At 40.5% G+C, this 23,098-nt stretch overlaps 1 protein-coding gene across 1 annotated transcript in view; it reads right to left on the reverse strand.

The window, feature by feature from the left end:
- The window catches only part of DDR2 (discoidin domain receptor tyrosine kinase 2), a 64,897-nt gene extending 52,733 nt beyond the window's left edge, over positions 1-12,164 (reverse strand). Inside the window, exon 1 of the mRNA XM_068964516.1 lies at positions 12,083-12,164. Coding sequence (XP_068820617.1) covers positions 12,083-12,164 — 82 coding nt within the window. The remainder of the gene's footprint in view (positions 1-12,082) is intronic.
- Positions 12,165-23,098: the final 10,934 nt, after the last annotated feature.

Raw genomic sequence — 23,098 nt, forward strand, 5'->3', positions numbered from 1 at the left:
TTTTCTTTTATACCACTTTTTACACTTTTAGAACAAATAATTGTTTAATTTTGGCCTCTCCATTAAACAGTACGTGTCTTGAGAGCAAGGATCCTATCTAGCTTTCTCTTTGTTGTCTCTCTGGTTTATGGTAGGGTGTCTGGCATTAACTGTGTCCTTAATAAATATATATAGGTAAAAAAGCTAGTAAAAGAAGAATTTTGTATTGTGTTGTTTATTATTGCAGAACTTAAAACCATGTTGATGTAAATCAAGCCAATATTATAAAGCAATCAATTAAGAATAAATAAATGTGCAAAAATAATAAAATAAAATAAAAAAATTTTAAAGAAAGAAAAAAAAGGCCTAGGAAGTTAAGGAAGAATAACCCCTATTAGTGACATTTAACCTGGCAGCAGATATCTGAGACTTCCTTAAAAGTCTGGGCCATTATAGGGCTTTCCTGGTGGCTCAGACAGTAAAGAATCTGCTTGCAAAGTGGGAGACCTGGGTTTGATCCCTGGGTTGGGGAGATTCCCTGAAGGAAGGCATGGCAATCTACTCCAGTATTCTTGCCTGGAGAATCCCCATGGATTGAGGAGCCTGGAGGGCTACAGTTCATGAGTCACAAAGAGTTGGACACAATTGAGCAACTAACACACACACACATCTTTTTGTTCATGAATTTAACAAGTTTGTTGTTGTTCAGTCGCTCAGTCATGCCTGACTCTTTGCGACCCTGTGGACTGTAGCCCACCAGGCTCCTCTGTCCACGGGATTTCCCAGGCAAGAATACTGGAGTGCATAGCCATTCCATTCTCCAGAGGATCTCCCTGACCCAGGGATCAAACGTGGGTCTCCTGCATTGCAGGCAGACACTTTACCGTCTAACAGAGAAGCCTGACAAAACTATGGAAAACATTAAAACATGGTATGAGGATAAAAGTGATGGTGAGAAAAATTGGGACATTCATTTAGGTAGCAACCTTCACCTGAGACTTTCCATTTTACTTGTGCTTATTTACCTCCTTACTGAAATTGTAAGCAAGTTTGAAAATACTATTATATCAGGTTTTTTCTTTCCCCCCTCACTACCTACAAACACGGAGTACCATTAGGCACTCACCATGCATTTAGCAATTAAATAAATAAATAAAGAGATAGAGTGATGGGTAGATGGGTGGAAGGATGAATTCAAGGATGGATAAATGAAGAGCATGATCTTAACAACATGTTGAATTCTCTAGAGCAGGTGCTACAACTGATCTGCCCCAGAACCTCTCAAAGTGCCTGGCCATAAAAGGCACTCAGCCCATGTTTGCTGAGAAAATACCCTGATTAGCAGTGTTTCCCTGATGAGGGTCAGGGTTTGTCACAGGAAGCACCATCTTGTTGCCAATTCACAACAATCTCTAGAGGACAGTGCTGCAAGAGTGCTTTGTGGGCATTTGCATGAGAGGATGGGGAAACAATGGAAACAGTAAGAAACATACTGTCTTAACAATAAAGAGACTTTATTTTGGGGGGCTCCAAAATCACTGAAGATGGTGACTGCAGCCATGAAATTAAAAGACGTTTGCTCCTTGGAAAAAAAGCCATGACCAACCTAGACAGCATATTAAAAAGCAGAGACATTACTTTGCCGACAAATGTTCATCTAATCAAACCTATGGTTTTTCCAGTAGTCATGTATGGATGTGAGAGATGGACTATAAAGAAAGCTGAGCACCAAAGAATTGATGCTTTTGAACTGCAGTGTTGGAGAAGACTCTTGAGAGTTACTTGGACAGCAAGGAGATCCAACTAGTCCATCCTAAAGGAAATCAGTCCTGAATATTCATTGGAAGGACTGATGCTGAAGCTGAAACTCCAATACTTTGGCCACCTGCTGTGAAGAACTGACTCATTGGAAAAGACCCTGATGCTGGGAAAGACTGAAGGCAGGAGGCAAAGGGGATGACTGAGGATGAGAGAGTTGGTTAGCATCACCAACTCAATGGACATGAGTTTGGGCAGGCTCTGGGAGCTGATGATGGACAGGGGGGCCTGGCATGCTGCAGTCCATGGGGTCTCAAAGAGTCAGACATGACTGAGCGACTGAACTGAACTGCATGAGAGAAAGAGAAGTTCTGACCAGATTATTAGTCAGTAGAAGATCCCCAACTCAAGCCAGAGTAAGATTCTGGGCTACAAGTATTACAAACCTTCTTCAGACAACGGAGCAGAGCTGTAAGTCTAGAAGCTGAGACCAATGAGCATAGCGTGAAGAAAGGGAGCTCAGAGATAAAAGCCATCACAGCAGCCACTAGGCAAAGTTCCTTGATGAGTTGCTATTCCCAGGAGCCTCAGAGAACGGACACGGGGAAGTAGACAAGCTGGTCTTGGATGGCCTTCCTCATCCTAGTGGGTCTTTGGAACCAGGATAAACCTTGGCCCTCAGCAACCAACGTGGCACTTCTCAGCAGTACCAATGTGGTTTTCCCATTGAATGTGCCTATTTTTGACAAACTCCTTCTGTGGAAGGGATCCCAGCCAAGAGCGAAGACTCAGAATTGCCAAGTCGGCCCAAGTCCTAAATGTCAGGTCCCTTTCCTTTCCCCCAAGCCCACTTCATTGTTAATCCAAACCCACCCATCTGTCTCTGAGCTTCAGAAAGCAGAGAAACATAAAGCAGCATGAGAAGGCAGAAAATCACAAAGGGAAGCAAGAGACCCTGAAGCAAAGAGGCATCACCTGATTTTGCCTGCTGAGTTGTCTTGGTGGTTGCCTACGCTTCCGTTACCCGCCGATCTCCTGGACAGAGAAGCTAATTGACTTTTCCAGTTTCCCAGAGTGGAAAACTACCAGCACTGGCTGCTGCATGCCCAGGCAGCAAGGCAGCTCCTCCTGAGCTCTGGTGGGGCCTGGCAGGCAGGTTGGGGAGAAGCAGCTGCCACCAGGCCCCAGCTTCCAAGAATCATTTTCACACTGCGCTGCCAAAGTTGAGAGCCTGAAAGGGCTGCTTGTTTCATGATGTTTACCATCTCACTGTCAACTCCAGACCACAGGCTCTCCCCATCAATGAGTGTCCTATATGCAGCTTCCAGGAAAACACTCACATGGCACACAGGCCTGAGGCCATGGAGAGCTGACAGCTGGGCCCCTCTGGCACAGGGCAGGTAAGACTGGTGGGGGTGCGGCTCAGCTATTAGGGTCAACCAGGGGGCCCGAGGCAGCTGATGACCTAAAGGAACATCTGCAACCATGAAACTTTAGAGCCAGGCCTTCAAGAAATCGATCGTTCCAATGGCTCCATGAATATCAGAACCTCTGAGGCTCAAAAAGGTGAATTGACTTACTCAAGGATGAACAGCTGATTAAGGTAATCAGGACTGAAATTCAAATCTGATCCCTGGTTCCTCTTTCTTCAAGCTCAGGCTACCATGACCTAGTTTTTCCAGCTCCAGAGAGGACAAGGTGGTCTAATTAAAGAAGCTGTCATTTGGGTCCCTTCTCCCCAGAAACCCTACTGAGCAGACTGCTTCAGACTTGTTCACTGTGCAAGTAAATAGCTACATACTGGGATCTTGCTAGGTGCCAAGGAAACTTACTTGGGTTCCTCTAAGTACAATGAGGTTATTTTGCCAAGACTTCTTTTGCCCAAGTCTAAATTTCCCTTAAGAACAGCCCTTTAGAATTGCAGTTTTCCTAAAAGCCTAAAATACTCTCCAGAAACAATTATTGTAGAACTCCAGAAGAGGGGTCCCCAAGCTGTACTGGATTTCCGGGTACTGAGATAAGGATTGGACAAGGTATGTTAGACTTCCTGGTTAACAAAGTCAGTGAAAGCCTCCTGCTAAAATAGTGTGTCCTTTTCCTCAACAAGGAGGTAAGTTGAGACAGCTGGGTAGCCATGAGCTAGGAGTTGAGAACAAAGTCATGGCATAGTTTGGAATCAAAAGAGGCCTACTTAAAACTTGATTCTGCCATTTCCAAATTGTAGGATCTCAAGACAAGTTACTAAGCCTTTCTGAACTTCCACTTCCTCGTCTTAAATAATCCTGCCAAGCAAGGTTGTTGCAGAGATGTAATGTACAAGGAACTTAACAATTCCTGGAAGGCAATAGGGTTCAATAAATGATATCCAGAAGGAGAGGGGATCATTCATTTTAAATATTACATTCACTCTTTCTTAAGCAATTTAGAGGTTTTATGGCCTTACGAAGATTAATTAAGCTTTAAGCATCTCAGTTTTACAGTAATAACAGTATTTGTTTATGAGAAAATATGAGTTATAAATGTCAAGTACTTAGTAATGTTTATAGCACAGTAATGCTTAGAACAGTAGCATTTAATAAAGGGTAGGTGTTATTGATTTTTTAACTATTTTTACTCTGACTCATTCTAAAAAAAATTGGAACTGGCTTCCAAAACTGTACAATATACTAAGTAAATAAACAAACAAATAAGTGTAGAAATGCAGATATGGGGAAAGAGAATAAGGACATTAAGGTAAGCTGGAGCTAAGGTTAATACTAAAAATATAATCAATATTACATTTGCTTCTATACACTTTGCTGGTGATGGGCCTCAAATTTGTCTCTGAGCTTCCTACTAACCAATTCAAAAAGCAAGGCATAATCAGTTAACACGAATCACAGCAACAGCAAGGTAAAAGTTAACTTTTTATTTTTGTTCCCAGGTGGGATGGAGTAGCTTATAGTAACCAACACTCCCCCTAAAGATAACTGGAAGAACTAGATAAAATCTATAAATCATCTGTTTACAGCCATTTGATTGTGCTGACATGGTGAGAGCAGAGGAACTGAAGCTTCAGAGAAGGGAGATTGAGAAGCAGCATGGCCTCTGCAGTTATATGTAGCCATTTGTCAACTGCAAGGGGCAGAGGCAAGAGGCTGACCCTGGGCTTTGCACTGGTAGAGGGTCACTGGAGGATAAAATCTCAGAGTTTTTGAAGGAGATCCTTCTAGCAGGCAGCTTTTTTCTTGTCTGGTACATTTGCCAAATGCTGGGGTTGTATAAGAGAGGCAGTGTAAAAACCTAAGGAAAAACCCTCTGAAAAGCTGAGCTGGGTGTTTGAATCTGATAAAGATTAGAGTTCAGGACCCACCAGGAAGAGAGGCCACAGAAAACATGGGAGTTTTTAAAAAGCACTGAATGACCAAGATTCCAAGTTTAAACCCTGCCAATTGCCCAAGGTGAAGACAGTCCACCCTACTGTGTAAAGGCAGACCCAACTGCTTTCACTGTTAGCCAGGCTGGACTTTGGGTTCACATCCTCTTAAGAAAATCAAAGACCCAAACACATTTCTAAAGAGAAGACCACCCAAGCCTCAGAGAACTGGGACGAGCCAGTTTTCTACCTATATGCAGGGCATCTTAGTGGTCATAAATATAGAAAAAAGTCCTTACATTTACCCCAATATTTGTAACTTTCTTACTCTTGGCACTTTAAGAGAGGAATCCAGATTCATCGTCATAAGAGAAATTAAGGATTAATTTTACTTAATGAAGAAACAAACAGAGTAACCAGAGATTTATCATGTCATTATTGCTATTATCACTAGTAGTAACAGTAAGAGCAGTAGAAGTAGTATTTGTATAGTAGGAAGAGAGGCATCCATTATTATTTAGCAAGTTACTCAATAAGAAGCTATAAAAAGTCCTAAATATTGGTTTAACCTACTTAGAACAAACAAACTAATATTGTAGCTTTCTCAATGTGGCTTTAGCCTATCCCCATATCCAGGGATTCTCCTATGCCAAGATGAAACATTTCTTAAATTAGCAATAATTATGCATACAAGATACTCTTCATCGTTAGATCTTATATCTTGACTATAGCTTACAGCACCCAAAAGATTAAGTCTGAATCCTTCCCTTGAAATGTCAAAAGTAATACAAATTTGGGTCAATGTAAGCACATTTTTATTTATAACCACTAAAATGCTCTGCCCATAAACCAGAGGAGAGGGAATTTAGGCTTTTAGGAATAATCACAGAGGCTGCTCTACCTCTGCAAGGAAAAAGGCTCTCAAAGCCCTTGGACACCAGGGGCTGGACCTCATTACTGCATATTAGTAGCTGCAGTTCAGGGAACTTCAGTCTGTCATCCTTCTACTTAACACCACCATCATTTAAAAGAATGATATTCTTAGGTCTTCTTCTCAGCTTCTGAACATCTTTGTGAGCGCAAACCTCTCATGGCATAACTTAGATCCATTTTTGTAGAAAAATGCAGAGAAGAAAGGGAGCTTCTCGACATCCTTTCTTTCCTGCCTTCTTACTCCTCAAACACTTACTGATTGCCTTTACAAGCCAAGCACTATGACAGGGGTCCATCATGAGGACCCAGGAGATCAACGCCGCACCAGATAAGACAATGACCCAAGTCATTAACATCTGTGAAGCAGGGAAAAAAGAAGTTGCATACTTTTTAGCAACTCATCGCCTTCCACTTAAGCCCCTCCAAAACCCTCATTGTTTTGAATGTCTTAACTTTTGCCTTACTTTACTGTGTATGTGTCCAAACCACTGAAAAATTCTGGGAGGCCTATGTTACCACATCCATGCTCTTCAGGGGCCTGTTGGCTAAGACCAAGAGCTAAGTCAACAATCACACTATTCTCCCCAGAAAAAAAAAAAAAAAAAAACACTGTCATGGATATGCTCAGCCTGGGCACAGGGCCCTGCATCCCTTGGAGTTGGGATGGCCAGAGTTCAGGGTTGTTAGAATCCCTATTCCCCAAAGGTAACATGAGTCTCTCTTGGAGACCACGAGGGACCATAATAGTCACCAATGAACTCTTTTTCTCTCTCCTCCTCCATCATCAGCTTGAAAGAAACTGTTGTTTTATAGTTTGCATTATTTTCATTTCCTTCTCTTCCAAAAGTAACAAGTTACAACCCTTGATATTTGCATGTAACTTTCCAGAGCCCATTGACTTCCATTATCTCATTTGGTCCCCCTAATGGAACCCTGTGAAGGGCAGAAAGCAGACTTTACTCTTCCCATTTTATAAGTGAGCAAAGTAAGGTGAAGAAATGTAGCTAAAGTCACAAAGGAGATAGTCCCAGAGCTGAGATTTGAATCTAGATCTCTCAGTTGCCATCGTCTCTTCACCGTCTATGTTGCCATCATACTCTCCTGTCAGCACATACTCTCCATACTGTCTGTAGTGTAACATCAGGGCCAAGAAGAACCATCAATTTAGGGAACAATCTGGAAAGATGGCCCAGAGAAGCTTATTGCTTCTTTGAGTTTTAGAATGCCCTGATTCCTGATTTGTTGAAATCTTATAGCAGAAGGAACATACATCCTGGGAGGAAGGACATAGCATGGCATTTTGTTATCACTGGGTGAAGGCAAAGCCTTTGATTGGGAAGCACTTGCCATATACCAAGGATCCCAGAGTCATGTGGTTCCTGCTTTGGGTACTAACTTAGCTTCACATCTGCCCTCTTACTCCTCAGTGACAACCATCTCCACCCTCTTGTTTTTCTCTCTGTGGTTATGTCTCTTTACTCCATGTTCTCCCTTTCTCTTTTTACGCAACCTAGCAAGTTTGTTTTCCTCTGGATCACTCTCAGCCTTCACTGTCTCTGCCAGCATGACATTAGAGACTTGATGTGATTGGTTAGCACCCATTTAGTGAGGCTAACTCTCCAGGAAGCAGCAGAGCACAGAGGTCAAGAATATGCTCCCTGGAGGTGGATCACGTCCCAGCTCTGCCACCTGGCTAGGTCTATAACCTTAAATGAGTGACCTAATTTCTCTGGGCCTCAATTTCCCCTCTGTGAAACTGGAATAACAATGCCACCTAATTCCTAAGATGCTTCTGAAGACTAAATGTGCTGATAGAATGGTACCAGGAATATATTCAGTGCTTCTTAAATATTAGCTGGTACTCTTCTTTGAAATTTGCATCTTTTTTTTCTCTACTTGGAATAACCAGAGTGCTTAAGGGGCAAACGAGTTTCTGATATCCCCAGAGAAAGATCTTTTACTGTTAGGAAGGATACCAGAGGCCACCCTCAGGCTAGATTTGACAAACAAACATAATGATACAAGCAAGAAAAAGCCAGTCTGGGCAGCATCTAGCATTGCTCACTGAAGAGAAATTTAACCTGGGAGGTTCCTTTCCAAGGCCTTTCTCAAGCCATACACACACACATACAAACATACACACGGCCTTAGTACCTCAGGCCTGGGTTCAGAAACCTGGAACTAGCATCACACTCTCATTAGCAGTTGAGATCCCATAAACCCTCTCAGCACATCTCTAGGAGCATGAATGAGGAGAACCCAGGGAAATAAAAATGATTTTCCAGTGTGGAAATGTGTATAGGTAAAGTTGGTGATGGACAAGGAGGCCTGGAGTACTGCGATTCATGGGGTCACAAAGAGTTGGACACGACTGGGCAACTGAACTGAACTGAAAGTAGCTGTATGAACTTTGGTGGGAGACAGAAAGTTGGGAGAAGGGGACAGTTGTGCAGAAGGCAATCAAAGCATCTTCAGCACTTGGGTTTCTTTGCCAGGGTGAGCTGGTCCCGAGGGCCTTCTAACTCTAGCCTTTCTTGCTGAGCATGCTAACAAGACCAAGGTTCCAAGAGCTCTGTGGGAACCTGTTGTCTTTGCCCGTTCCTTGGATTCAGGCTGTCCCTCAAATCCAAATTACCTCTCATCCCCATAAATGTGCATCAGAAGTCACAGAAAGGAAACCATAAAGCTGTCCAGCTAAACATGATCATTAGAGAAAGACTGTTTCAAGTGGCCTTCAAAGGGGTGGGTAGTCTGATGGAAGGAACCTGGGCCTGGGAGTCAGGAGCCAGTGGTCCCTGCTTTACCATTAGCTATGTGTGTTGTCATGGGCAAACCACCAAATCACTCACCCTATTTGACACCCAGTTCCTTTATCTATAAAATGAGGAGGAAGGACTTAAATATCTCTAAGATTCAATGCAGCATGACTAGCCTAGGATATCAAGCCCCTAGACCTTAAGAGCTCACTGGATATAGGATTGATGCTAGAAAGAATAAAACCACAAAGATGAACTGAAAGTCAATTTGGAGCCAGTAGGAAGAGAACACTCTGAACCTCAGATAATGTCTTTGTTCCTCCAAACATTCTTGATACCAAAGGAGGACTCCACCACCCCAAGACTCTAAACTGCTAGCAGGTTGCCTGCTTCTTATGAGGGGAAAATCCAGGATTGAAATGGGAAGTCCCAGTATGTGCCCTGGCTCTGTACCATGGATCCTAAATGCCTAGATTGCCTGTTGGAGAGAAGGGGTGTTTTCCCTTTCCCAAGCACAAGTACTTGTCACAGGCCAAGTTAGGAGAGTGGGGCTGACTGCCCCTGTGCTCTCCACACTCAGCAGCTATTTAGTTGGCTGGATGAGTCCTCAGGACTAACAGACCCTCAGTGAAGTTTTCAGGACAACCAGGTTGGTTCTACCACTTCCCCCTACCTGAAATTCCACCGTGTTTTGGACCCCCAGTGGCAATCAAAGCACTGGTTTTATACATTCTGGAGGAGCCTGATCCTGGAAACTGATCAGACAAATTCAGTAGACAGGAGTATTCATATACGTCATATGGAGTCTAGAGATATCCCTTTCCCATGGAGGCAGGCTAGGTTGGGGCATGATTTCTAGATGCAACTTCTTACTAAGGAGCATTTTAGGGTTTACATCAGCTGTCGTCTATGTGCTTAGAATAAGGGACACGATTCCTCTGAAGTTCTGACTTTAGATTCCTGAACCTGGGAAGTGGCAGGGAGTTGGGGACAAATGGTCTTTCTTGTGAAAAACAGCTGTGTGAGTTCAAGGACCCTGTTTCCAAGCCCAAAGTCTATCAGTGTCTTCCAAAATGGGCAGTAAAGTTTTTACACCACTAAATTATAGTAAGTTTGTGACAAAAGGTTTCATAGCTTATCTAATCCAACTTTATTTTACTGCTGGTGAAAGGATGAATGAAGTATAAAGAGAAGCGTATGACTATTGTCATAACTTAAGACCAAGTAGAAGGCAACTAGACTTCAACTAGGTGAGAGGAACACAAAACAAAAAACGAAAGAATGGTGTCAAGTTCAGGTCTGAGATGCACTCACTAAGCTTATTACAAAAAAGTAACAAGGTACTGGATTTACTGAACCAATTAATCACTGATATTAAATATCTTGATTATATGCCCTATGGAAGAAAAAAGAATATCCCATGGAAATGGAATTTTTGCAAAGATAAGAAGGTGAGCGTTTCACAAATGTACACTCATACTGTATGAAGAAGAGGAAACGAAAATACCCTCAGGAATTCAAATACAGCCTGAAGCCACTGGGACTCTCAGACACTGCAATGGGGTGGGATATCAGCAAAATCACTTTGGAAAACTCTTTAGCAATATGTAGGAAAACGGATCATATATAACATATAAGCTGTGTTGTGCTGTGCTTAGTCACTCAGTCATGTCTGACTCTTTGTGACCCCATGGACTATAGCCTGCCAGGCTCCTCTGTCCATGGAGTTCTCCAGGCAAGAACACTGGAGTGGGTTGCCATGCCCTCCTCCAGGGGATCTTCCCAATCCAGGGATCGAACTCAGGTCTCCTGCATTGCAGGCGGAATCTTTACCATCTGAGCCACCAGGGAAACTCAACATATAAGCTACTTCTAGGTATATATCTAAAAGACTTGAGTATTGACCTCCACCAAAAGATAACCAAGAAGGGTTATAGGAGCTTTATTTATAATGAGCTCAAATTGGAAATAATCCAAATTACCATCCAAAGTAGACTGAATAAATAAAATATTCAAACAAAATTATACAACAATGAAAACAGAGCTGCCAACTGCATGCCATGATATGAACATCATGAATAAAATGTTGAGTGAAAGAAGCCAGAAACAAAAGGTGATTCCACTTATATAAAGTACGAAAACAAGTAGCACCGATTGGTGTTGTTAGAAAACAATAAGGACTACCCTTGGGATGAAAGTGGGGCAAAGTGACTTGAAGAGCGTGTAAGAAGAGCTTCCGAAGTCCTGGTACAGTTCTGTTGCTTAACCTGGATACTGCTCGGATAGATGTGTTCAGTTCATAAAATTCATCAAATTGACACTTAGGCTATATCTAATTTCCTACATTTATATTTGTGGCCAAAAGGAAACATGGCTCCAACCCTTACTTTTCCCTGTACTCAGACCTCCCCGGGGTAATATTTTTGTGCTCTCCCACTCTGACGCTGGGCTTGGCCATGTGGCTCGCTTTGGACGATGAGATCTCAGCAAACATGACTGGAGCACTGGTTTGAAAAATGCTACACATTTCCCTCTCTGCTTTGCTGCTCTGCAATTTCCATTCAAAGGTATCCACACTAGTGGTGCTAAAGGAGAGCATATCGAAGTTGCCCCAGTTGTCAGAGCCAAGGCCATTCTCGATGAGTCAGTAAATGACCAGCTTACTCTCAGATATGTGCAGAAGGGACATCCGGAAGGGACCAGAAGAATAAGCCCATCAAAACCAGACTAAATCACCAACTTTGCATATGTTGTTAAGTGGCATCACTATGGTAATAGACAATTGATACCATTGTATACTTCAATTTAAAGTGTACACATAATTTTAAAAATTGAGAGAAGGGGACTAACATATCTATTTTTGAGCATGGCCCACACCCTGTAGGAAAGAGAAACTGCCTGAGATCCTACAAGACCAGGGTCCCCAAAGCATAAATGACAGCCAAGTAAAATATAGGCCTTAACCAACCAAACATAACTGGGAAACCAACTTGCAGAAGTTCTCTAAGGTGTCTGAAAATTTTCTTGTTTGTTTCCCAGACGATGCAGAAGCAAATGGTTGCTTCTTCCACCCCCCATTTTATTTTCTTTTTATTCCACCCAACTCCATAGTACTTCAATACTATTCAGCATGTTACAGAGTATATTTGTTTCAATTTCTGCTATGGCCCTGTTTTACCATAGAGAAAGAAAGGAAGGAGGGACCTTTGGACCCCTCAGCAGTGCTCTTCCCAAAATGAACACTGAAGGGCTTGAGTGTTCAGCTGGTCTCCAGCATGTGGCTGAGCAATGGCAGTGTTACCTGGGTTAACCTGAGCTTTTGCAGAACTCAAGATAGGCAGCAGCAGGAGCAGCACCAAGGGCATTCTGGGAATCAGGTTCATCTCAGAAGATGGTGTTGGAACTGGAGCCTTCAGCCCACCAACAATGCAAGACAAGAAGAAAGAGGAGAGGGAATGAGTGAAGCAGAAACTGTCAACACAATGAACACAGTTTACATAATTATCTTTGTGTTTTTATAGTGTTTATTTCTATATTTAGAATGTTAAATCATGAACTTTGATAGTTGAACGGGACACTGAATTGTCACAAAATATAAAAACTTTCAAATTCTGGGACTTTCAATATTTAGGTAATATAAGAACTTTCAAACTCTATTAGATTATATTCTCATGGAATTAAAATTAGCAAAACTATAGGTGGGTAACAAAGTTTCAATAAGATAAATACCCAAATTGTGAACAGTGATAAAGTAAAACTGACTTTTACAATATTTTCATAATTTTAATATTTATTCCACTATTAAACCAAGAAAAACATTCAATGATGTTAACATGTTTACCTTTCAAAAGACATAAGGTGAATATTTATCCTGATTTATTAGTTCTGGAATTGTACCTGAAGCTCAAATTCCCCTAGAGTAATCCATGTGGTTATGGATTAGAGTTGAGACATCAGTATGAACTCATATTTAGCTTAATAGAGATATAAATGGTTACATATGGAAATATTTATAGATGTGTACACACAGGTTAGTACATACCCATATATCTATCTTCTTGTTATGAGAGTGCCTAGAAGCAGTGACACCCAATAGCAAGGAGCAAACCTGATACCCAGATCTTGACTTCTTATACCATTCTCCAATAAAAGGAACCAGGGTTCCTTGGAGAGACTGCTACTTTCAGGGCTGAGGCAGGAAATACAATTATCTTGGAGAATGTTTCAGTGCCCCAAGTTGAGTGTATATACACACACAAGAATGATGGGGATATGGCAAGAAAACACAGCCAATGAAAGGGTCCCCATGGCCAAAGCTGGAGCAATTTATGCAACGAAACGGATAAAGCGGTATTGCATTAGAACTCAAGACATAAAATAAATATTTACAAGCCCGTAAATAAGTGATTGAATAAACAAATGGGGGAGAATAAACAAATTTTCTCATGCAAAAGAATTCTAAATAATTTATGTAGATACTCTCTGGTCTGTTGTCTTTCTCCCAAGAACCCATCTCTCCAGCCTCATCATGAGAAACACATCAGACAAAGAACATTCTACAAAATTCCTGCTATATAATCCTCAAAACTTGCATGGTCACCCAAGACTAGAAAGTCTGAGAAACTGACACAGCTAATGTCAAATGTAACACGTGACATCCTCGATGGGATCTTGGAACAGAAAAAGGACATTTGGGGAAAACTGAGGAAATCTGAATGAAGTGCAGACTTTAGTTAATAATAATGTGTCAATATTGGTTCATTCACTATGACATGTTTACTATACTAACGTAAGATGTTAATAATAGGGGAAACTGGGTAATGGGTAAATAGAAAATCTGTGTACTCTTTGCAGTGATCCCATAAATATAAAACTGTTCAAGAATAAAAACTTTCTTTTAAAAAAGAAAGTTTCTTCCAGGTAACACTATTAGTCAACAAACACTGGGTCCACTACTAGAAAACTGTATAATGTGAAATTATAAAGGCAGACACGATCTCTTTAAGCTGGAGTGATCAGAGGAGGTTTCATGGGGAAATAAGCATCTGATCAGATTCTTAGAGGATGAATATGATTTTAATGGACAATAATGGGAATACAGTAAATAATAGAATGGCATAGCTAAGAGGAAACAGGAGCTTTTTTTTTTTTTTTTTTTTTTTTAGGAAACAGAAGCTTTCTATGATGTTTTCTAGGCAACAGAACTCTGACCAACCCCAAGTGGTTAGATAGACAGACAGACAGACAGACAGATAGATAGATAGATATAGTGGCTCAGATGGTAAAGCGTCTGCCTGCAATGCAGTAGACCTGAGTTCGATCCCTGTGTAGGGAAGATCCCCTGGAGAAGGAAACGGCAACCCACTCCAGGACTTGCCTGGAAAACCCCATGGACAGAGGAGCCTGGTAAGCTACAGTCCAGGAGGTGGCAAAGAGTGAGACTCAAGTGAACGACTTCACTTGACACACACATACATACATACAGATAGTTCTGACTGAAGAGGATAGAGCCAAAACTAGTGAAACACAAAAAAACTAAAGTGGCCTCATGGTAGGGGGCAGGGGAAAGTGGTCCATAGATGTGTTGACCATGGTTTTATGGCATAGATTTGGATGAGAGCAAATATGTCTCAGTGCCTACTCACTGCCAGCAGCAGGAACACTGTTTCCATGAATGAGTCCACAAACAAACATGCCCAGAAAAGAGACACACAGGCAGACCTTGGAGACATTGGTCTCGGCTGTAAACTGGAACTAGTCCATGACCATGATTCAGGATGTCCTTCTACAAATAGCTTAGCTGCTTGGGAGCACTGCCTTAGGCAGCTACCCTCTCTTAGCAGCTTTTGAAGAACAGTTCTCCAGTTCTCTTTCATGACACCTTCCTTGTGGATTACTGGCTATCACTTTCTCCCCTCCATAACCTTCCCCAGGATTCCTTCTTCAAGGATTGTCTCCCACACTTCATTCCCCTTACACAATGAATTTGTTTCTATTAGATCCTCCATAACATTGCTATAAAATTACCCATTTAATCATTAGCTGCAAATGGTTTGTTCTTGTATCTTCAAAAGAAAACATTATATCTTGTACAAAGTAGAGGCTCAAAAATGGTTTTTAACTGAACTAAGCAGAACTTCAGTTCAGTTCAGTCACTCAGTCATGTCTGACTCTTTGCAACCCCATGGATCTCAGCACGCCAGGCCTCCCTGTCCATCACCAACTCCTGGAGTTCACTCAAACTCATCTCCATTGAGTCGGTGATGCCATCCAACCAACTCATCCTCTGTCATCCCCTTCTCCTCCTGCCTTCAATCCCTCCCAGCATCAGGGTCTTTTCCCATGAGTCAGCTCTTCGCACCAGGTGGCCAAAGTATTGGAGTTTCAGCTTCAACATCAGTCCTTCCAATGAACACTCAGGACTGATCTCCTCTAGGATGGAATGGTTGGATCTCCCTGCAGTCTAAGGGACTCTCAAGAGTCTTCTCCAACACCACAGTTCAAAAGCATCAATTCTTCGGCACTCAGCTTTCTTTATAGCCCAACTCTCACATCCATACATGACCACTGGGAAAACCATAGCCTTGACGAGATGGACATTTGTTGGCAAAGTAATGTCTCTGCTTTTTAATATGCTGTCTAGGTTGGTCATAACTTTCCTTCCAAGGATAAGCGTTTTTTAATTTCATGGCTGCAGTCACCATCTGCAGTGATTTTGGAGCCCCCAAAAATAAAGTCAGCCACTGTTTCCACTATTTCTCCATTTATTTGCCATGAAGTGATGGGACCAGATGCCATGATCTTCATTTTCTGAATGCTGAGCTTTAAGCCAACTTTTTTATTCTCCTCTTTCACTTTCATCAAGAGGCTCTTTAGTTCTTCTTCACTTTCTGCCATAAGGGTGGTGTCATCTGCATGTCTGAGGTTATTGATATTTCTCCCGGCAATCTTGATTCCAGCTTTGCTTCATCCAGCCCAGCATTTCTCATGATGTGCTCTGCATATAAGTTGTTCAAAAAGTATTGACTGAACTTTCATTTGGAAAGTTTTACTTGGTTCAGGTCATGAATCCCCAATACCAGTGATTATTTCTGCTTTGTTTACTTAATTTAGGGTTCCCAGCAGGTAACAAACACAAAAGAACCATTAAACTGAGAAGTACTATACCATGGATACCTAACATGTGCCAAGGACTATCTCATATAATATTTACAGTCACTCTACCAGGTTTGTTTTCATCAATAAAGTAACTGAGCAGAAAGAAGTTAAAACTGATCTGGTTACACAATTGATAGGCATCAAAGCTCATGCACTAAGCCAGGGTTTGCATTACTCCAAAATCTACTAAGGTTGCTTTGTTGCTGTTTGTTTTGTTTTGTCTTTGTTTGTCATCATAATACACTCGCCTTTGATCTGATCTCTGCTACTTCACCAGAGCTACACTCCTGCTCAACCTTTCTACTTAGTTACATTCAGACTTCTTTCTTTTTTTCACCTTGCCTCCTTAGGACCTCTCTTGAAAAGTTTCAGTCCTCTGTTTGATTCAAATCACCACCAAACGGTTATTTCTTCAGTGAAATATTCTCTTACCCCCTTGATTGCACATGCACTGAAAGCGTCATATAATTTTTCTACATAGAAAGGATCATAGTTTATAATCATATATCCATTGCTATGGTTGTCTAATTAGTGCCTGCACCCCTATAAGCTCCTTGTTTATTTTACTCACCATCACATTCCCAGCACTTATCAGAGTGCTGGATAAATAGTTGCAGAATGAATTAATGATTGTCTTAAGCCACATATTCAGTGGTTATATCTGGCTAGTCTAAATTCCATACCTTAAAAGGAAGTACAAAACTTACTATAAACAGACATCACCCTTTTCTGCCTCTTTGAATGAATCTTTCTAAATGTTCAAAATTTAAGCGATGTGACATGTGAATAAAACCCATAAACATACATGAAAGAATTTCAAGAAGATGGAAGGTCCTTCTCTACCCACTTCTTTGGTTAACAGTGCAAATTCCTTTGACAAGAAATTTATTCAAACCTTAAAAATAAAAAGTTATTGGCCTTCATTCATTCAGCAACTATTTTCTGAAAGGTGCTATTCTGGGTGCTAAAAAAGGCAGAGAAGACTCCTGCCATCATGGTGCTTATAATATCCAAACTAGCAAATTAATAAGTAAGAAACCTAAAGAGACATTCATGCCTTGAAGACAATAAAATCCAGTAATGTGATGGAGAATGAATGAGGGTCATTTCAGGTAAGATGATCAGGAAAGGCCTCCCTAAATATGAGATTGACAAAGAAATAGATAAATAGGACAATGAAAAGAATAGGCAATACTCATATACACAAGAAAAATATATATATAAGTGGGAACTTTCCATATAAGAAAAAGGGCATTTAGAATCAGTGAAAAGTTTCAGATGAATCAGTAGCTTTTTCAAAAACAAATAAAGGTATATTCATATCTCACACAAAAATAAAGAGTCCAAAATGTAAAAACAGAACAATCAAAGTATTTCTAGAAAACATTGAGAATCTGCTGTGAGCAAGAGGAAAACCTGCATAAATAAGACATAGAAAGCAAGATATACAAATAAAAAGAATGATAATGGTTTCATCAAAGTTCAAAACATCTTTGAGATAAAAGGCATCATGAACTTAAGAGACAAGCAACAGGCCAAGAGAAACATCTGAAATTTTAGGACAAAACAATGTGTATGTATTTTTCTGGTAAAAAGAGTCTCTATAAATCATTTTTTAAAGCGACTAGAAAAATGGGCCAAGTAAATAAAAATCATTTAAAAGAGGAAACAATATAATACCAGTAAACATCTAAAAGCACTCAATCTCACTGAATCAGAAAGACAAACAGCAGCAGCTGAATACCAATTTTATCGGTCAGACTGGCAAAAATTTAAAGTGTGAAACTATGGAATTTGGCAATAGTGTGGAGAAATAGAGACTCCTACTCTGCCACTGGTTTTATAAATCGGAAGATGATTTAAATCAAAACATGCAAATAGACTCTGATCTATACATTCCATTTATTATTTATCCTAGAGAAGATTTATATAGGTACATAACGATGTAGCCACAAAGAAGTGCTTTGCTCTTTTTTTAATTTTTATTTTTAATTGAAGGATAATTACTTTACAATGTTGTGCTGGTTTCTGCTGTACAACAGTGTGAATCAACTATAAGTATACATATATCCTCCCCTGTGAGCCTCCCTTCCAATCCCCCACCTCATCCTTCTTTTTATTTTATCATGGTAAGAACAATTAATATAAGACGTACCCTTAACAAATTTTTAAGCGTATAACATATTATTATTGACTACATATAAGTTGACTACATGTGTAATATTGTATCAGATCTCCAGAACTTACCTCACCTTGCTTAATTGAAACTGTATGCCTATTGATTAATAACTCTCCATTTACCCCTCCCCTTGAAAGTGAAAGTCTTAGTCACTCAGTCATGTCCAACTCTGCGACCCCAAGGACTATAGCCTGCCAGGCTCCTCTGTCCATGGAGTTCTCCAGGCAAGAATACTGGAGTGGGCAGCCATTCCCTTCTCCAGGGAATCGTCCCAACCCAGGGATCGAACCCAGCTACATTGCAGGCAGATTCTTTACCATCTGAGCCATCAGAGAAGCCCACCCCTCCCCTTAGTCTCTGGCAACCACCATCCCACTCTTTCATTCTATGAGTTTCACTATTTGGGATACCTAATTTAAGTGGAATCGTGCACTACTTTTTCTGTGACTGATTTTTTTCCCTTAACAAAAAGTCCTCAAATCTCATTCATGCTGTTGCATATTGCAAAATTTGCTTCTTTTTTTAAAGGTAAATATATTTCATTGCATGGATAAGCCACATTTTCTTTATCCATTTATTTGTCAGTGGACATTTAGGGTGTTTCCACATCTAGGCTATTGTGAATACAATGAACATGGGCAATGCTAGTATCTTCAAGATCTTGATTTTAATTATTTTGGATAAATACCCAGAAGTGGGGTTACTGGGTCATGTGGTAGTTCTATATTTAATTTTGAGGAATCTTCATACAGTTTTCCATAAATGCTGTGGCCAACTGATCTTCAAGAAGGATGCAAAGAATATATAATGTGGAAAATGAGTCTCATAAACAAATACTGTTAAGAAAACTAGGTACTCACAAACAAAAGAATGAAATTGGACCCTTATCTTACACCATTGACAAAAATCAACCCAAAGTAGTTAAAGACTTAAAATGTAAGATCTGAAACTTTAAAACTTCTAGAAGAAAACATAGAGGAAAAGCTTCATGGTAGTGGTCTTGGCAATGACCACATAGATATGATACCGAAAGCACAAGAAGAAAAAAGCAAACATAAAGAAGTGAAACTGCATTAAGCCAAAAAGCACAGCAAAGGAAACAATCAACAGGATGAAAAGGCAACCTACAGGATAGGAGAAACTGTTTGTAAACCATATATCCAATAAGCAACTAATACACAAAATGCCTAAGTAACTCACACAACTTAATGGCAAAAAAAAATAAAATAAAATTCCACTAATAAAATCCCTGAAAATGGGATAAGGAATTGAATGTACATGTCTCCAATGACATACAAATGGTCAAGAGATATACGAAAAATGTTCAACCTTGCTAGCCATCAGGAAACACAAATCAAAACCACAGTAAGAAACCAACCCCATATCTGTCAGGATGGCTAGTATCAAAAATGAATAAGTGAAAGACAACTGTAGACAAGAGTGTGGAGAAACTGAAATCCTTGAACATGTGAGTACAATATTTTTCTAAGTAACAAAACTTGGAAATTTTCTACCAATCAGGGAGTGCTAGAAACTATGGCATATTCCTGCTATAAAATCCTAATCAATAGTTTAAAAGTATGAGTTAGAACTATATGTAGGACATGGTCAGATGTCCATGACATGGTTTTGGGTGAATAAACAGGATTCAAGACATATATGAAGCACACTATATATTTCTATGGATATAAAAACATACTTGCATACATATATACACATATATACATGAAAGATCTAGAAAGTTAAACACCATCAATCTAGGATTCACTCTAGTGCTAAAATAGGCTGGTACATGAGTACAGAGCAAGGAATCTTGGAAGGCAAGTGCTGATAATAGTAATTCCCTCAGAGATCATACTGTCTGGCATTAGAGATTGGAAATGAAAATCAAAAGGAAACTTTAGTCTTATTTGTGATGTTTGATTTTAACAAAATATGTCCCCTGTTAATGTCATTCACATTTGTTTCTCTGACAAAAGAAAAATATTCCTTGGGGCAGTCTATCAGAACCTTAGGGGTGCTAACCAACCAACCATGCATAACCAACAAGGTATGGGGTGACCTATTTTATGTTTTGAGTATCACTTGAGATACTGAGAGATATTATTTAATAGTATTATATCTTGCAGATAGAGTAGAAGAAAAAACAGTTCAGAACTGCTACTTAAACCTTTCTCTCTCTCTCTCTCTCTTTTTAGAACTTACAAATGAATAATCATCAAGCCTTACAACAAACTTGAAAGGAAAGATTATCATCCCCCCTTTACCAAATGGGAAAGTAAAACCCTAAGTCACTTCACTCACAACCTAGGTAGACTTACCTGACCTGGCTGCTGGACCCCATTCATCATACTGAATTTATATGTCTGTCTGTCAAGCCAAATCATGAGTCATTTAAAGTTAGGGATCTTGCTTCCCTATATATCAAAATCAGATTGACTCTAACTTGCCTGGGTCACAAAACTAGACAGAGACAGAATTAAGACTCTTCCAGTTCCTCTGACTGCTTGGCCAAGGCTACTTCACCCATACCCCAGTAGTTTCCAAGGAACATCAATGACTATATAGTTCAGACAGCATATGTTTGTGTAATGAAAAACCCACTTCCCTCTTGACAGTCAAAATTCCCAGCCCTAGCCAAGCTGGATACTTGGCTGGAACACTCCAAACTGACTCCAAAGGAGCCATGATTCTGGACCTCCCAGATCCAATGGTAGACGGTTGACTCTGCGTTGCAGGACTGACCACACCAAGATTGAGACAGGCTGTGGGTCAAAGCCATCAGGAAAACTGGGAAGTAAATGGAAGGCTAGGCAGATGTGAGTGTACCAATCATAGCCAGAAATTACCAGGAATTTTTTTAAAAGGACCTAGAATCAAACTTTTTACAAGTCATTTCTGTACTTGGATGAGTTTCCAAAGGCCTCTTTCTGAAACAGAGCCAGGGCCACATCACGGTTTAGAGCAAGTCACCAGCACATCCTGCCTGATACTGTCTTGTTCTGTGGAGATTTTATGCAGGGAGGGCTCCCTCCTGGTCAGTCCTGTGTCTCCTGCAGCTTCAGGTTATACACAACTGAGAAAGTATAACACCCTTCTTTTACGACTGCCGTAGACAGTTAGACCAAGGGTTTTCTGCGTGGCCCAGGGGCTAAGACTCTGCCTTCCAATGGAGGGCCTGTGGGTTTGAGCCTTCTTGGGGAACTAAGGTCTCAGATGCCACAGGGTGCAGCCAAAATTTTTTTTAACGTTGGACCATTTCCTACTTTATGCTATCACTTATACGTGGAATCTAAAAAAAGCCAAACTCAGAGAAACAAAGTGGTAGTTATCACGGGAAGGGGGTGGGTTGGAATGGAGAAGTATTAATCAAAAGGTACAGACTTACAGTTATAAGATGAATAAATTCTGGGGATCTAATGTACAGCATGGTGGTTATGGCTAATAATACTATATTTTACACCAAAGTATAGATATCAAATATTCTTACCATAAAAATGAAATTATATGCCAGGATGAAGATGTTAGTTAATGCTATGATGATGATCATTTTGTAGCATATAAATGTATCAGATCAGCAGGCTGTACACCTTAAATTTACACAATGTTGTATGTTATTTATAGCTCAGTAAAGCTGAGCCGGGAGTCATACCACATTCCCAGGCACAAGCTCTACTCTGGGGCTCAAACAGGAGCATGAGTGAAGATCGAGCCCTGGAGATGAGTGCTGAAACGACCTCTGACCTGCTGAGTGAGAAAGGGTGTACAAGAAGCTACGGCCTGTCACATAGTTCACACACCTGGGGTCTCAGGATGTGAGGCTCCCTGCACTGGTGAAGCAACAGATTCCAGGGCTCCAAAACACGAGCCCTACTGCAGAGTCTGCTTTCTACGACAGGACTGATAGATGGTAGGCAGATAGACAGACACACAGACAAGAGATAAACACATGATGAAGAGGGAGATAGATGATATTTATTTAGATGATACATATTTAATATAAAAAGAAACAGTTTCATAAGTGTTGCTATAACAGTTAACTGCATTTATTTGGAAAAAATAGCACCATAATTTCCCGTGGGTGATAACACGGAAAGTAGGAAAAAAGGCCACCCTTAGGATTTCCTGCCCTAAAAAAAAAAATGGAAAATTTGAGTACCTCTGTTTCTCCCAAGTCCCTCTGAAGTGACTATAACTAACAGATAGTAGAGTTCTCATTTTCCCCCCAAATCTGATTATTAGCAAAAATCACCTTTTTCTCTGAAGCAGAGCTAAAGGTATATCCCACTTTAAAAAATGTCTGAACTTGCCAAGCTCATAAATCATGAAAAGTTTATCCACATTTCACAATAATTCTTTGAACAAGCCTTCAGTGCTGAGTACCTTTGAATAACAAGTTTCCACACAGTACATTTAAAATAACATTCAGTATACAAAAATGTTCCATCTACTTACCAAACTCATAAATCATGGAGAGAGTCCCCACATTACAAAATAATTCTTCACTTTACAAAAGGATCTACTGCTAAGTTCCTTTGATAGAAAATTCTTCCAGTAATTCAGAATATGATTCAGTATACCTAAATCCAGTTTATGCTCAACTTTCCAGGAATACAGCTTGTGTACCAAGCAGGCAACATCTGGTTTGGCAGATGGTCATTATTCCCAGATAATCCATCCTTCCAGGTCCGAAAGCTAGAGATAATCTAAGGTGACTACTACTTTATGGAAAAACAAAAAGTCTCAGATTTCCCTGAGGGATCTTTACACTGAGCCTGTGAAAGGAGCCAAATAGGAAGTGCCTGCCCTCCTACAAAATCAGCTATGGCCTGCAGCCAGGGCCCCTCCACCTAAACTCGGGTAGACCATCCTACAGGAAGGGGTGGGGGCCCTGGAAAGGCTGGCGTGGGAGGGGAAATGAGATAAAGGGACGTGTGTCAAACAGGAGCCAATCTGAGGTGCGGCGTGTGCACAGCTGGG

This window comes from Capricornis sumatraensis, chromosome 2 (assembly GCF_032405125.1).
Source record: "Capricornis sumatraensis isolate serow.1 chromosome 2, serow.2, whole genome shotgun sequence".
Classification (NCBI taxonomy): domain Eukaryota; kingdom Metazoa; phylum Chordata; class Mammalia; order Artiodactyla; family Bovidae; genus Capricornis; species Capricornis sumatraensis.